Source organism: Semicossyphus pulcher, unplaced genomic scaffold, assembly GCF_022749685.1.
Source record: "Semicossyphus pulcher isolate SPU_LCO1_2020_fin unplaced genomic scaffold, fSemPul1.0.p SCAF_1, whole genome shotgun sequence".
Lineage (NCBI taxonomy): Eukaryota > Metazoa > Chordata > Actinopteri > Labriformes > Labridae > Semicossyphus > Semicossyphus pulcher.
In genome coordinates this window covers 2081075-2094926 of record NW_027211603.1, presented here as the reverse complement: position 1 = coordinate 2094926, position 13852 = coordinate 2081075, and the positions used below count along the sequence as shown (strand labels likewise).

Here is a 13852-nt window from a genome sequence, read left to right as displayed (position 1 = left end):
AGGTATGACAGATAAAATAAAACCCCAAGGCAAGGAAGCTAAGTTAGTAAGGAATATAGCATTGTGTCTACGTGTTTATTTTGTATTTTGGGAGTAAGAATAAGTTATTTTTGCACAAACAGTATTATATAAAATTACAGTTTACACATTAGTTTCCTCAAACCTCCTTTAATTAGCCAGTAATGTATGATGACCTGAGGGCAGCTCATGTGTGAGGAACAGAACTGAAGTTAAAAACTGCAGTGCAGAAAGAGTAGAACACACAAAGAGAAACTCTCTGCTGTGTTTTCCAGGCCGGTGTGGAGGATCTCCGCAGACAGCAGCAGGCGGACAGAGAGAGCATTCGAGCTCTGCAGAAGCAGATGAATGCCATGGACGTGCGGTATCGGCAAGGCCTGGACGGGCTGCAACGGGAGGTGTTGCGCTCACAGAGATGTTGCGACACCGTCGATGACCTCCAAAGACGCGTCACTGACGCGGAGCGCAAAATCAGCTCGGCCTCAGAGAACTATGATGTGCTGCACAACCGCCTGGACAAGGAGCTCAGCGGTGGAGGCGGCAGCAGCAACAATGAAAACGGTGGCTTCGGAGGAGGAAGTTTTGGTGGTGGCGGTGGAACTGGCGGAGGTGGGAGGGATGCTGTGGTGACGAAGGACGGACTGGACAATCGGCTGAGGGACATGGAGCGGCGGATCAACAACACAGTGCTGCAGACCGAGCAGAGCTGCTCACTCCTGGAAAACGACCTGAAGGACTACTTCCTCAGAGAACTGGGGAACCTGAGGATAGTGTTCCTGGACCGCTTCGATGACCAGGCGTTCAGGATCACAGACGTGGAGCTGGACGTGGGGCAGGTGAAGGACAGGGTCAGCGACCACGACAAGAGGCTGTCCAAACTGGAAAACAACACCTCCCTCCTGAGCCGCAGGATGGAGGAGTGCAGCTGTGGAGGCTCTGAAGGAGGAGGAGGAAGAGGTAGTAGTGACCGAGGAGATGGAGGAGGAAGTTGGGGAGGAGGAAGAGAAGGAGGAACTACAGGAGGAGGAGGAGGTGACAGAGGAACAGGTGGAGATGGAGGAGGCAGATATGGTGGTGGAAGAGGAGACGGAGGAGGAAGGTGGGGAGGAGGAGGAGAAGGAGGAACTACAGGGGGAGGAAGAGGTGATGGGGGAGCTGGAGGAGGAGGTCCAGGAGGAACTACAGGAGGAGGTTCACGGGGAGGATTGTCTGGGACGGGAGGGGAAAGAGAAAACACAACAGAGAAATCACTGGAGTGGAGAGTGTTCGCCAACGAGGATCAGATCCGACACTTCAACACTCGACTCAAAGACCTGTCGGTGTCCGGAGACTCTCTGCTCGACAAGGTGGGATACAGACTTCTCACAATTTCTCAACAAATATGACATCTGATAAAATAATTAATGATATATAAAATATTTATAATATGACTGTTTGATATGATTATTATGAATATTAACATGTAAGTCATTCCCGAGGTGGTGGACCTGAGCCATGATGTCCGTAAGATCAAATCTCTGACCGGCGATCACGGCGAACACTTCAACCGAATTGTGACAGAGGTGGAAATGCTGGGGCACGACTGCGACCTGTGCCAGAAGGTTCAGGATGAGCTGCAAAAGCTGAAGAATCAATCCCAGGATGCACTGGGGCGTATGCAGAGCCACATCAACAGAATCCACTTCAGACTGGATTCAGGTAGAGAAGGCTGCTCTCAGATCTGTCCACACCTGGAGGATGAAGTCCGCCTGCTGCGAGGCGACGTCAGGAGGTGCACCAGCAATTGTAAAACCAGCCAGGACACGCCCACAGGTCAGAGGCTTTAATTCAGTTCAGTTTCAAACAGGGAAACCAAATCAAACATCCTAATTCCTGCTTGTCTACAAGCCTTTGGTTTCCTGCTGGTTGTCTTTTCCTTTTCGTCTCTTTATGGCCTTCATTAAACTCCAAAACAAATCCCACTAAAACCTACAGACAGTAATAGTGTCTCATTCAAACCTAACATGAATTATCTATAAAAAAAGATCCATGTTAACAAAAGCCAAGTATCCCACACTGCCCCGGTATCGATCAATGACTGTATATATAGATGGACGACGCGTCTCCATCTCCTCCCATTGTACGAGAGTGATGCCAAAATAGCCCCCGCGATAGGCGCTGCCATCTTGTGATGGTGACATCATTTGGAGCCAGAGTGTGCACAGTAGAGATCGGCGGGTGCCGTCGTTGCCGTTCGTCCTCCACTCTGCTAATCCAGTACAGATCGGCTCCATTTGTCAGCAGGGGGCGATAGAAAGGGTTTGGCTTCACTTTCAGGGAGCTGTTTGTCGTCCATCTTTTTATACAATTTTTATACTGGTATCGCTCTGATGAGATATGATGACCTGCCTTGTACTTACCTTCTGTTTAAATGTTGTTTCATTTGCTAACAAGACTTTCAACACAGTTATATTAATATTATTAATATTTTTATGTACTGGAAAAAATGTATGTTGCTGACACAAACAATGACACAAATATTTAAGCAATTGACATATTCTGTTTTTTTTATTCTGGAAAAGCTTCAGTAAATTGCGCTTTAGGTCCAAGTTAATCAATGACACCTAGCAGCTGAGTGTTTGAATGTAAGCTCACACGGTTTTAAAGTTGTATGCCAACCAAACTCCCACCAGGTGGCAGTTCTGGTAGCACTGGTGGCACCGGTGGCACCAGTGGCACCGGTGGCACCAGTGGACGTGGACCTGGGTTGGATGCTGAGAAGCCTTTAGACGGCCACAGCGTGATTGGAGGCTCCATCAACAACAACCAGCTGAAGACTCTGCAGGGTGAACTGTCTGAAGTCATCCTCACCTTCAGCTCCATCAACGACACCCTGAAGGGACTCGAACACACCGTGCAGAAACATGGCAGCGTTATCACCGATCTCGGTGCGGCCAGTTCAGCAACATCGACTCTGCACATTTATCACTGCACACTTTCTTACCTGACATTAATGAATTCATCCTCTGACTCCTGACAGGAAACACCAAGGATAAGATCATCTCTGAGCTGGACAAAATCCAGGAAGAGGTGACGGAGCACATCGAGGATAGCCGTGACCGCCTGGACGGGATGGACCGGGATGTCCGGCGGTTTGAGAGCACGCTACTGGTGGAGATGGGAGACTGTAAGAGGTCTGGAGACGGGCTGGAGAAGAGGCTGTCAAAGCTGGAGGGCGTCTGTGGGAGGCTGGATAGTGTCTCTGACTCCATCCTCAAGATCAAGGAAGGTATGGTTCAGTTTCATTTTCCCTCATAAATCTTGTTTAATTTGTGTTCAAACCACTCCTATTGTGAGAGCTGCAACAAAGGTGACGGTCATGTTGTCTCAGTGGAAAAGTATATCAATATTTACAAGGCTGTCCAACTCTCCAGCGCTTCCAGCTGAGAACGATGATCTCAGTTTACTCCACCACTCTCTGAACGTATTCTGAAATGATCTGATTAGAACATTATGAACGAATCGCTCTCTGGGACTTTTAGTGAACTTAGTTGAAGTTAAGAGGGCTCCTTTGTCAGCTGACTCTCTTTGAAGACGTGAGCACAGATGATCAGCACCGTGCGCCATGTTTTACCACCATATTGATTTCTTGTGATGTGTGATTTGCTCAGGACTGAACCGACATGTGTCCAGCTTGTGGACGTGTGTTTCTGGTCTGAATGACTCGGTCATCCATCACGGAGGAATCATGGACATTATTCAAAAGAACCAGAACGACGTTTACACAAGGATGAAGACTCTGAACTCGAGCCTGAACCAGGTCCAGAAAGACCTGCAGGGTTTCTCGGAGCATGACCTGACAGGTGAGCTTGACTCTAGTTTCTCTTTTTTATTTGATTATCTTCTATAACTCAACTGTAAAGTGACGGCTCAGCTGTCTGAAGAGAAAAAGATGAAACATTCAGACAGTTACGTTTTCATCAGGTTCAAATTTACTTTACTTTTGTTTGTTACATTTTTTCTCAGCTGCTTTGGCGCAGTCATAGAGAAAATCGTGATTTAAATTAAAGTCGTTCGACGATGTGATACATTGCTCAAACCACAGAGAGTGAAACTATGTAAACGTGATTTAAGATAAAGCAGACAGACATCAGGGCCTCATGAAGAGGGTAGATGTGAATGTAAAAACAGTCTTAATCATAGATATATCACTGCAAACACACATAGTAACATTGAGATGTTAAGGATTTGTCTGTTTTTCTAATTAACATCTGACAAGCTAAAATGTTAAATTGCTAAATGAGCTGCTCATTATGAGCGGATGTTCTGACGGCACCGAATCTCATGAGAACACTGATTCAGAAAATGTGCCGATGCAACTGTGAGAAATTATCTTAAGCTTAAGAGCACCTTAAAATAACAAGTCAGTTGTTGTGTTGACAATGTATTGTTTGTTTTGTAGGCACCACGCTGCTCAACAGAGGTTTGAACTAGTTATTTTTGTTAACTCACTAACTGCAGTCATCAAAGGGGAAATCCCAGAACTCCCAGTCACAGTCTGTCTGATACACATGTTGAATGTTGACTAATCCACAAGTGAGAGGTCAAACCTGTAGACAGATTTAAGAGCTCCAGGTCACAACTAACAATACAGCACCAAAACAAACACCACCATAAGCATTAACACCACCACAATCACCACCAAAACAACTAACACCACCACTTACACAAACACCACTAACACCAACAACACTTCCACCCATACCACTAATACAAACACCACCACTATTAGCACTAACAACTCAATCGCCACCAACACAACGAACACATCTGACACCAGCACTATTACCAAAGGCGGTCCTCGGGGGGGTTAACAGAGGTCAGTGCCCCTGTAACACTGAGCATGGACCCACCTGTGCCCCCCCCAACAAACGAAGAGTCTACAATCATAATAAAATGATCGCTGAAACAAATGCAGATTATAGTATTTATGTTGTTTTTTGTGCCCTATCACTTTATATAGTGAACTAACATTTCTGAAAGCTTGAACACTATTTTGTCTCCTTTGTTCGGGTCGAATGTGCCCCTCTGACAAAACATCTGGCCCCAGCCTGGCCCCCTCAGTAAAATTGGTCTAGAACCGCCACTGACTGCTACCAATTACTGCTACCAATACCCCACTTAGACCGCTTCTAATATCACTAATTACACCCCAAACCCACGCAGCAAACACCAACACCACTAAACAAACAGCAAGAGCCCAACCTCAACAACACTGCTACCACCAACATGTCTAACACTACCACCACCAACACAAATTAAAGCAACACAAACACCACTTACACAAACATCCCTACCACCTACACCTCTAACACAACACAAGTAGCAATAACACCCACAGCAACTTAGCAACAGCTCTAACACCAACACCCCAAACACTAACACCAACAAAACTACCACTAAAACCAGCAGCAACCTCAACAACCACTAATAAACCACTAATATTACCACCAACAGAACTATCACCAAAACGAACACCTGCATCAAAACAATTTACACCAACACTACTCCCAGTTACACCACCCCACCAACACCACTAATACAAACACCGTGAGCATCAGCAACACCAACAACCAACCCAAACTGGACTACCACCGACACCACAAAGACACCTACACAACTACCACTAGCAACAACCCTACTTACACTAACACCACAGCCATGAACACCAACACCATGACCACTAATACCAAACCCAACACCAACCTTTGCAACACTGCCAACACCAACATGACAAACTAACACCACCAACACAACTAAGACTTACACCTATACCAACCTCACAGACACTATTACTAACACTACCCATTCGACCGCCAGCATGACACTACTATGACTACCATTGACAACAACCTCAACCGCAACCTCAACAGCGCTAACACCATCAAGATAACCACCAATACAACTAAGACCAACACTACTTTGTCTTTGTTTTGTTTTTGGAACTTGCTGTTTTCTTACATGTTGTTCAGTTGTCCGAACATCTAAGTTTGTGGTTGTCATTTTGGGGGTGGCATCTTAAAAAGATGCTGCTGCACAAAAGAGATCCTGTCATGTTGCCTTGCTGTGATAAAAGGAATGTAAACCTCAGCTAGCTGCCAGTGTTCTAATATGGGTGAAACTATGTGATGCTAACAGACAGAAGGAATGATGGGTAACAACCGCATTGTGTGTGTCTCTGCGAAGCTTTTTAACCTCAAACTAGTCCTGCTTCACTTTCATGCTCAGTTTTTTGGACAAAGCTATGTACACACCCACACTACTTTCCATGAATGTAGTGCAGGCCTACAGGTTCCTGCGGATAATGTGCCAAGAGAATTTAGTTTTCATTGTCAGTTCATATCAGTCACATCCTCACACAGGCCTGCCTGGACCTCCAGGACCACAAGGGGAGAGAGGCTTTAATGGGCTGCCAGGTCCTCGAGGGCCTCTCGGACCTCCTGGACGATCAGGTGACAGTGGAGCACGAGGTCTACCTGGTACGACATTTTTTTATAAATCAATAAGCACAGGTTCCCTTTTATATGGAGGTCATCTTTACAGAGCTTGAATTTATCAAACTTTCTGTTTCCATATGTAATAACTTAAACAGATTGTTGGCTGCCCTTTGTGATATTTATTTTTCTACCTTCTCTAACATCTGCTCTTGTTTCTTACAGGTCCCAAAGGTGAAACAGGTATGTAGTGACATCTTCTTTTTTTTACGAATAACATTTCACACAGTAAACTGGCTGAAACAGAAGGTGACATCTTAAGTCAAACCAGACTGAGGCTAAATTTTAATAGTTTGGCTGTGGTCAAGCATTTTTCTGGGCCGGTTGCACTCATCAGTAGCATGTTGTGTTCAGTTAAGTTGTGTTAGTGAAACATTTATGGACTTAAGACATAGGGACACAACAAAGATGGCCTTTTTTTAATTTAGAAAAATGTACAGACTGAAATCATAAACATTTAGGAGACAACGTCACTGCTGCGATACATTCACTGAAAGCACCGACCCTGCAAGAGTTTTTATCCCGACTGTCATGTCTTCTGTACATTTTGGATACCTGAGTGTGTGTGTGTGTGTTTTCAGGTCTGCCTGGTGCCGACGCTCATATACCCAGACTGTCATTCTCTGCTGCTCTCACTGTTCCCATGGAGAGAGCAGGAACCATCGTCTTTGACAAGATCTTTGTAAATGAAGGAGACTTCTACGACCCGAGAACAGGTAAACACGAGGGGGTGTGTCAGCAGGGGGTCCACTGCTGTCCTCCTCCTGTCTACATGCTCCTCCTCACTGCTCCTGATGCTCAGACATTTTGTGGTGCCTCCCTGCTGTTTTGTACTTTCTTAAGTGGGCCTGTATGAAGTACTAATCTGTGGTGAGTTTGTCACCGACAGTAGTGAATACACTGTGTATTGTCAAGTAGCTCATAAAGCCATTGAAATATGATCCGCATGAACACCTTTGCATCTTCATCAGTCATCTATCTGATGCAGAAAAGTAATGGAAGATAGAAAAAGTGTTTCCTGGAGTTGATCCGAGCTTTAACGCACACCGAATCTGTCTCTTTCAGGTATTTTCACTGCCCCCGTAGACGGACATTACTTCTTCAGTGCCATCCTGACGGGTCATAGGAACGAGAAGATCGAGGCGGTTCTGTCTAAGTCTAACTACGGTATGGCCCGGGTGGACTCTGGAGGCTACCAGCCTGAAGGCCTGGAGAACAACCCCGTGGCAGAGGCTAAAACCACTCCAGGATCTCTGGCGGTCTTCAACATCATCCTTCCTCTGCAGACTCGGGACACGGTCTGCATCGACCTGGTCATGGGCAAACTGGCTCATTCTGTGGAGCCCCTCACCATCTTCAACGGCATGCTGCTGTACGAAGACATGTGACGTGTTTATAGATTTTAAGGTTCACGACAAACCCACAGGAGGCTGCACCCTGAAGCATGATGTCACTTCCTCATTGAGGAGTGATGTTTTACTGATGACCGAACATTTTAGATGAACCCTCGAGCCTGAACAGCGATCACGTGTTATTGACAGATACTTCGTTGACTGAATTTATGCTTTTATTTTGAAAGTGCACTTGTCACTTCAAATCTGGACGACAGAAGGAGTTGATTTAGCTTCTGACTGATTAAATCCAGTCAGCTGATGTGATGAGGTCACATGGCCTGACCCAGAGCAGCACTGTGAGGACAGAAGCGCCTGTAAACCAGGATCAGATGTTCCCTGGAAGACCTGCTTCCTGCTGCTGCTTGAAACGTCTGAACATCTTTCTGAAAGTACAGAATGTTGAACAATTTCAGTGTGAACAGTCTAAAGTGCAGTTAGCACCCCCTACAGGCTGCAGGGTTCAATACAGCTTCAATATGAACAATGTCCTGATTTATTGCTTTCAAGTTGTGTTCAGACCAAAGTAAAGAAAACATTTGTCATATGTCACGAAAATTTCCTCCTCCAGACATTTCGCCAAAATAACATGTCTGAGTTCATCACATCCCCCAGGTCGATATCTGGAAAACAACTAGCTGTGTTGCGTTTCTGTCGCAGGCTGCATTTAAATCTGCTTCAGAAATAAGAACCAAAAAAAGAAACGGATCTCCTTGTGATTTTGTTGCAAATTATCGGCGTTGAGAGTTTGCAGAAATAGCAGCATCATGATGCAGATGTGTAAAAAGTAAAATCGAGCTTTGTCAGGTCTGTCCTCGACAGAAGAAAACTGCTTCTAAAAGGCTTCTTTGTTGAATGATTGCAGATGAAATTCAAATGCTAATTTTGCGACACCCGTCACATATAATGTGTTTTGCCTTTGACTTTCTATGTAATTTCACAGCACCAAAATGTATTGGCTTTTCCTCTGAACACAGGTCAAGAGTCTCACTAAAGGAGCTAAAACTGTTTGTCCTGAGGGTGGCGCCAGAGGAGAGATCATGGTTTCATTACAAGCAGGAAGTAGATCTGAGCATTTATTGATTATTTGACTGGTAGGTGTTTACATATCTGACTGTTAATGATCATCTGATGCAAGGGCGTAGAATTGGGTACAGACTGTAGGGAGCAATATGCAGAAATCACTGAATTGTCCCTACCAATACTTTTGTCCAAATTACATTTGGTGCACTTACAGCCAGCAGAGGAGTCGTATGAGACAGACGTCACTCTGTGTGTCACTGTAAACAAGGAGTGCAGTCTACAGTTCAAACACTTCACCAAACTGAAATTTGTCTCATAATCAAATGACCAGTTTTTGCATCGCATACGAGCTGTCCATATGCATGCACACTTTCCCTCCCTCCCCCTCTCTCTCCCTCCCTCTCTCTCGCCCTCCCTCTCTCTCGCCCTCCCTCTCTCTCGCCCTCTCTCTGCCTGGGTGAGTGCACACAGTTTAAATATTATAAATAATAATATTAATTCATATCCCTAACATCTTTGGTTACAGCGTGACATTTGAAATAAAACACCTCATCATGAAAGCATGCGGTGTCGAAGGTTACAACCTGCCGCGAGACGCGTCACTCTGAGGAGAGGACTGAGAAAGAAGCAGAGTTCAGAGTTCATGTACTCAAGTAATGTCTTCTTTCCCGTCTCAAGCAGTGATGAAACGATAATCACCTCATAGTAATTTGTCTGTGAATTCACAAGTCCTTCAGAGTGCAGTTGTCGTCTCCACCGATGTTACAATGAAAACTACGCCCTTGATCAGATGTGACAGATGGATGCTGATCACCATCCTTAAGCCCCGCCCCCTGCAGGTCTGAAGTTGCCATGGCAAAAATGACATTGTGACTTTAAAAATGACAGAAAACAAATTTCCATCATTTTTGATTCTTTTCTGCTCTGAAGCTTTAATAAGGCAGAATGTGTTTTGTGTTTGACCTAACGACTGAGATGAGTTCACCTTGTGAATGTTTTATAATAAGATGCACCTTTTATTGTTATATCTGTATCTATATGTCAAATCATCAATATTTTCACTTAAATGTTAAAAGACAAGGCTTGAAATACTCAACATTTTCTAGCTATGAACAAATCCTTTTAAACCGAGCGTCGGGGGAAACTTCATATCCTTTACTTAAGTTAATGCTTCCACAATGTAAACGTACTGCATACAGGTGAAATCTAAAACATACTGATGATTTTTCAGGAAATGTCCTTCAAGTATCAAGAGTAAAGTATAACAATGAAGTTCTTTGTCACAGAGAAATAAAATGTACAGTATATGGCTTTGATTCACTCAGTACCTGTGAGCAGATACATACATTGTTGTTTTGACGCAAAAACAGAAACATTAGACAAGAATGATGAAAGACAACGCTCATATTCAGACATGTCATCTGATGATGCTGGAGAATAACTCATTATGAAAACTTAGATTACATATTAATTAACTTCATCAGCTCCGTCTGAATCTGTCATCAGCTACTGAATGTGACGTGAGCATGTGTGACGGCTTCTCTTCAGTTAGGTTGTCTTTTCACTGTCTGCAGATAGACAGATGGACAAAATGTGCCAGAGATGACAGATATTTTAAGCGCTTATACTCTGATGAACCATCTTAATTATTGAGAGAAAGAGATGTGAACAGCAGATGTTAGAAGCTTTACTCTCTGACAGGCTTCAGCTCCGGTGCTCATATAAACGTGTTTTAACTTCCCACTTTTGTATTGATGAATATTTTCACTGCAATTAAAGAAAACACAAGTAAAACCTATAAGGTTCTCTAACAATCATATGTATTTCCATTCTAATCTGCCAGCTCATTTGTTATCCCATTCTTATTACACAGCTGTGTTTCATACTTCACTCTGCTTAGCTAATCACAGCATTCCGAGGTCTGCTATTTCTCGATAACAGACCGTTGCTGTGAAGAACAAACCCTTCCTAGGGATGCGGCTCTATCACACAGTCCGAAGGACTAATGTAATCATATCAATCCGCAGAAAGAAGTTCGGTAAATTTGATGTCAGTCTGTTTACAGAGGGGGAAAAAGAAAAGAGACCAAACAATGGAGAGAAAGCAACAAAGGTGCAAAAACTGAAGGTTACAACAGAGAGATCTACAAAACTGAAGATGGAACATGAAGTAAACAAACAGGAGAACACAGTATGGGATAGAGGTGATAGACAGTGAATGGAAAACAAAATGTCAACACTCTCTGACTCTGACAGAAAACCTCAACGTCCTGAGGTCCCTTTCACCGTGTCTTACTTCACCATCAGTGGAAATGTTCTTATTTAATGTGAGTAATGCAGCTAACTTAGCTCATTTTAATGTGAGTAAAAACAGCTAACTTAGCTCATTTTAATGTGAGTAAAAACAGCTAACTTAGCTCATTTTAATGTGAGTAAAAAAAGCTAGGTTAGCTCATTTTAATGTGAGTAAAAAAAGCTAGGTTAGCTCATTTTAATGTGAGTAAAAACAGCTAACTTAACTAATTTTAATGTGAGCCAAAAAAGCTAGGTTAGCTCATTTTAATGTGAGTAAAAACAGCTAGGTTAGCTCATTTTAATGTGAGTAAAAACGGATAGGTTAGCTCATTTTAATGTGAGTAAAAACAGCTAACTTAGCTCATTTAAATGTGAGTATTAACAGCTAGGTTAGCTCATTTTAATATGAGTAAATAAGCTAGGTTAGCTCATTTTAATGTGAGTCAAAACAGCTAGGTTAGCTCATTTTAATGTGAGTCAAAACAGCTAGGTTAGCTAGGGTGACCATATTTTCAAACCTCCAAATAGGGACACTTTGATTTTAACACAAACCCACATGTATGACCTCATGGTACAATTGGATATTTCATCAGTGCACCTTTCAACACCACGGAAAGTGCCTCAGCAAATAAAAATCATGTCCTCCAAGATCAACCGAAACTTTAGGCCTATTTGAAAAATGTAATTATATAACACAAAACATATTAATTTATTTATTACTAGATTGGTAATTTCTATTTACAGATTCTAGAAATGTAGAATCTGTAGAAAGGGAAGTGGATTTTAGGGACGGCAAGTGTTCTGGTTTCCGTTTGTAGTGCGCTTGTAGTCTGAGTAATGTTACCAAGACCAAATATGTATCAGCAGGCTGCGACATATGCAGGAGAGCAAAAGCAGGCTTGAGATAAACTTGAGATAAATTCCCTTGACGCTGTGTCACGAAACCCGATCAGCATTCAGATTTCCCGACCTCCTTGAATGCATCATCAGATTATCGAGCCGACCTCCGTTAGACAAACGAGCATTTTAAAAGTAGTTTTGTTATCCTCTTGATGACAGACCTGACAAAGCTTAAATTTTACTTTTTACTAATCTGCATCATGATGTTGAAATTTCGGCAAAGGTAAGACCCGTTAATTAAAGTACATCATGTAATTACATGTACATGTAAACAATGCAGCACGTGGAAAAGGAAGTCTTGATTGGAAGTCGTTTTAACAAAAACAAGATATGCCTGGAAATACCTTGAGGCCAATATAACTTAAACAGATAAATGAAAACATAAAAATGGCATAACAGTTTGCCTACCTGATGTTATGCAGCATGTCCTGTCAGCCGCACACCGATTGATTGACACATGTACAAACAAATGACTATTGCTGTTTTAACCAATAGAAATCATCACTAATGCACCACCAGCCAAAGTTCAACAGCCTTGGCAACGACATTGATTAACATATATACGGACAAATCACAGCTGTAAGCATGGTGCATCGTTACTTTTTCAATTGGTCAAAACCAGGACATATTAGTGTTTTAGAGATATTTGCCGGGACGGTCCCGATTAAATCGAGACATACGGTCATCTTAAGGTTAGCTCATTTTAATGTGAGTAAAAACAGCTAGGTTAGCTCATTTTAATGTGAGTAAAACAGCAAGGTTAGCTCATTTTAATGTGAGTAAAACAGCAAGGTTAGCTCATTTTAATGTGAGTAAAAACAGCTAGGTTAGCTCATTTTAATGTGAGTAAAACAGCAAGGTTAGCTCATTTTAATGTGAGTAAAAACAGCTAGGGTAGCTCATTTTATTGTGAGTATTAACAGCTAGGTTAGCTTATTTTAATGTGAGTAGAAACCGCTAAGGTAGCTCATTTTAATGAGAGTTATATTACCTAGCTTAGCTAATTTAATGTGATTAACAGCTTGGTTAGCTCATTTAATGTGAGTAATAACAGCTTGATTAGCTCATTTTAAGAAAGCTACAGAGTTGAACATTGCTATGAATCAGAATCAGCTTTATTGGCGAAGTATGTAGGCACTACAAGGAATTTGACTCCGGGTGTTCTGTGCTCTCAGTGTATCTTTTGTATCTTTTCAATGCATTTTATTTCAACAACCTATTTTCAAGGTTTGATCCAATAGGATCACTTTGAACAACTGAATTAATTAGTCATTGTTCAGGGATTTGGACTGTTGGTTTGACAAAAGAAGCACGTGAAGGTGTCACTTCTTTGGCATCTCTCAATATGTTTTCAATCAATTAATAAAAAGATATTTTGCGGATTAACCCATAATGAGCTCCATCTCAGCAACTACAACAGTAAAATCTGCTTTTACATTAATGCATTAATAACAATCTAATGATAGAATATATAATAGTGGAGCAGTCACAGGGGACATGTCCACTTATGATACTTTAATCACATTTTAACTGATTATACAGACTTTGAATTGGTATTTAGTTGTGTGGTATTAGTACTTTTACATAAGGATCTGCACACTTCTTCCACCAAAGATGATGCATAACAAGTGACGTCTGTTAAAGGTTGGAGTATGTTATCGTCTACGACTTGTTTATAATTTCAATAACAACT

General features: G+C 42.5%; 1 protein-coding gene across 2 annotated transcripts in view; it reads left to right on the top strand.

The window, feature by feature from the left end:
- LOC138584136 (EMILIN-1-A-like) overlaps positions 1–10706 on the top strand; it is a 28259-nt gene extending 17553 nt beyond the window's left edge. The window contains exons 6-15 of one of the 2 annotated variants that reach the window (XM_069656339.1): positions 294–1364; positions 1497–1830; positions 2691–2945; positions 3038–3286; positions 3669–3860; positions 4460–4480; positions 6420–6536; positions 6717–6734; positions 7133–7267; positions 7617–10706. In XM_069656339.1, coding sequence (XP_069512440.1) covers positions 294–1364; positions 1497–1830; positions 2691–2945; positions 3038–3286; positions 3669–3860; positions 4460–4480; positions 6420–6536; positions 6717–6734; positions 7133–7267; positions 7617–7939 — 2715 coding nt within the window. In that variant the 3' untranslated portion in view covers positions 7940–10706. The remainder of the gene's footprint in view (positions 1–293; positions 1365–1496; positions 1831–2690; positions 2946–3037; positions 3287–3668; positions 3861–4459; positions 4481–6419; positions 6537–6716; positions 6735–7132; positions 7268–7616) is intronic. The other variant, XM_069656413.1, reaches the window with a different exon arrangement.
- Positions 10707–13852: the final 3146 nt, after the last annotated feature.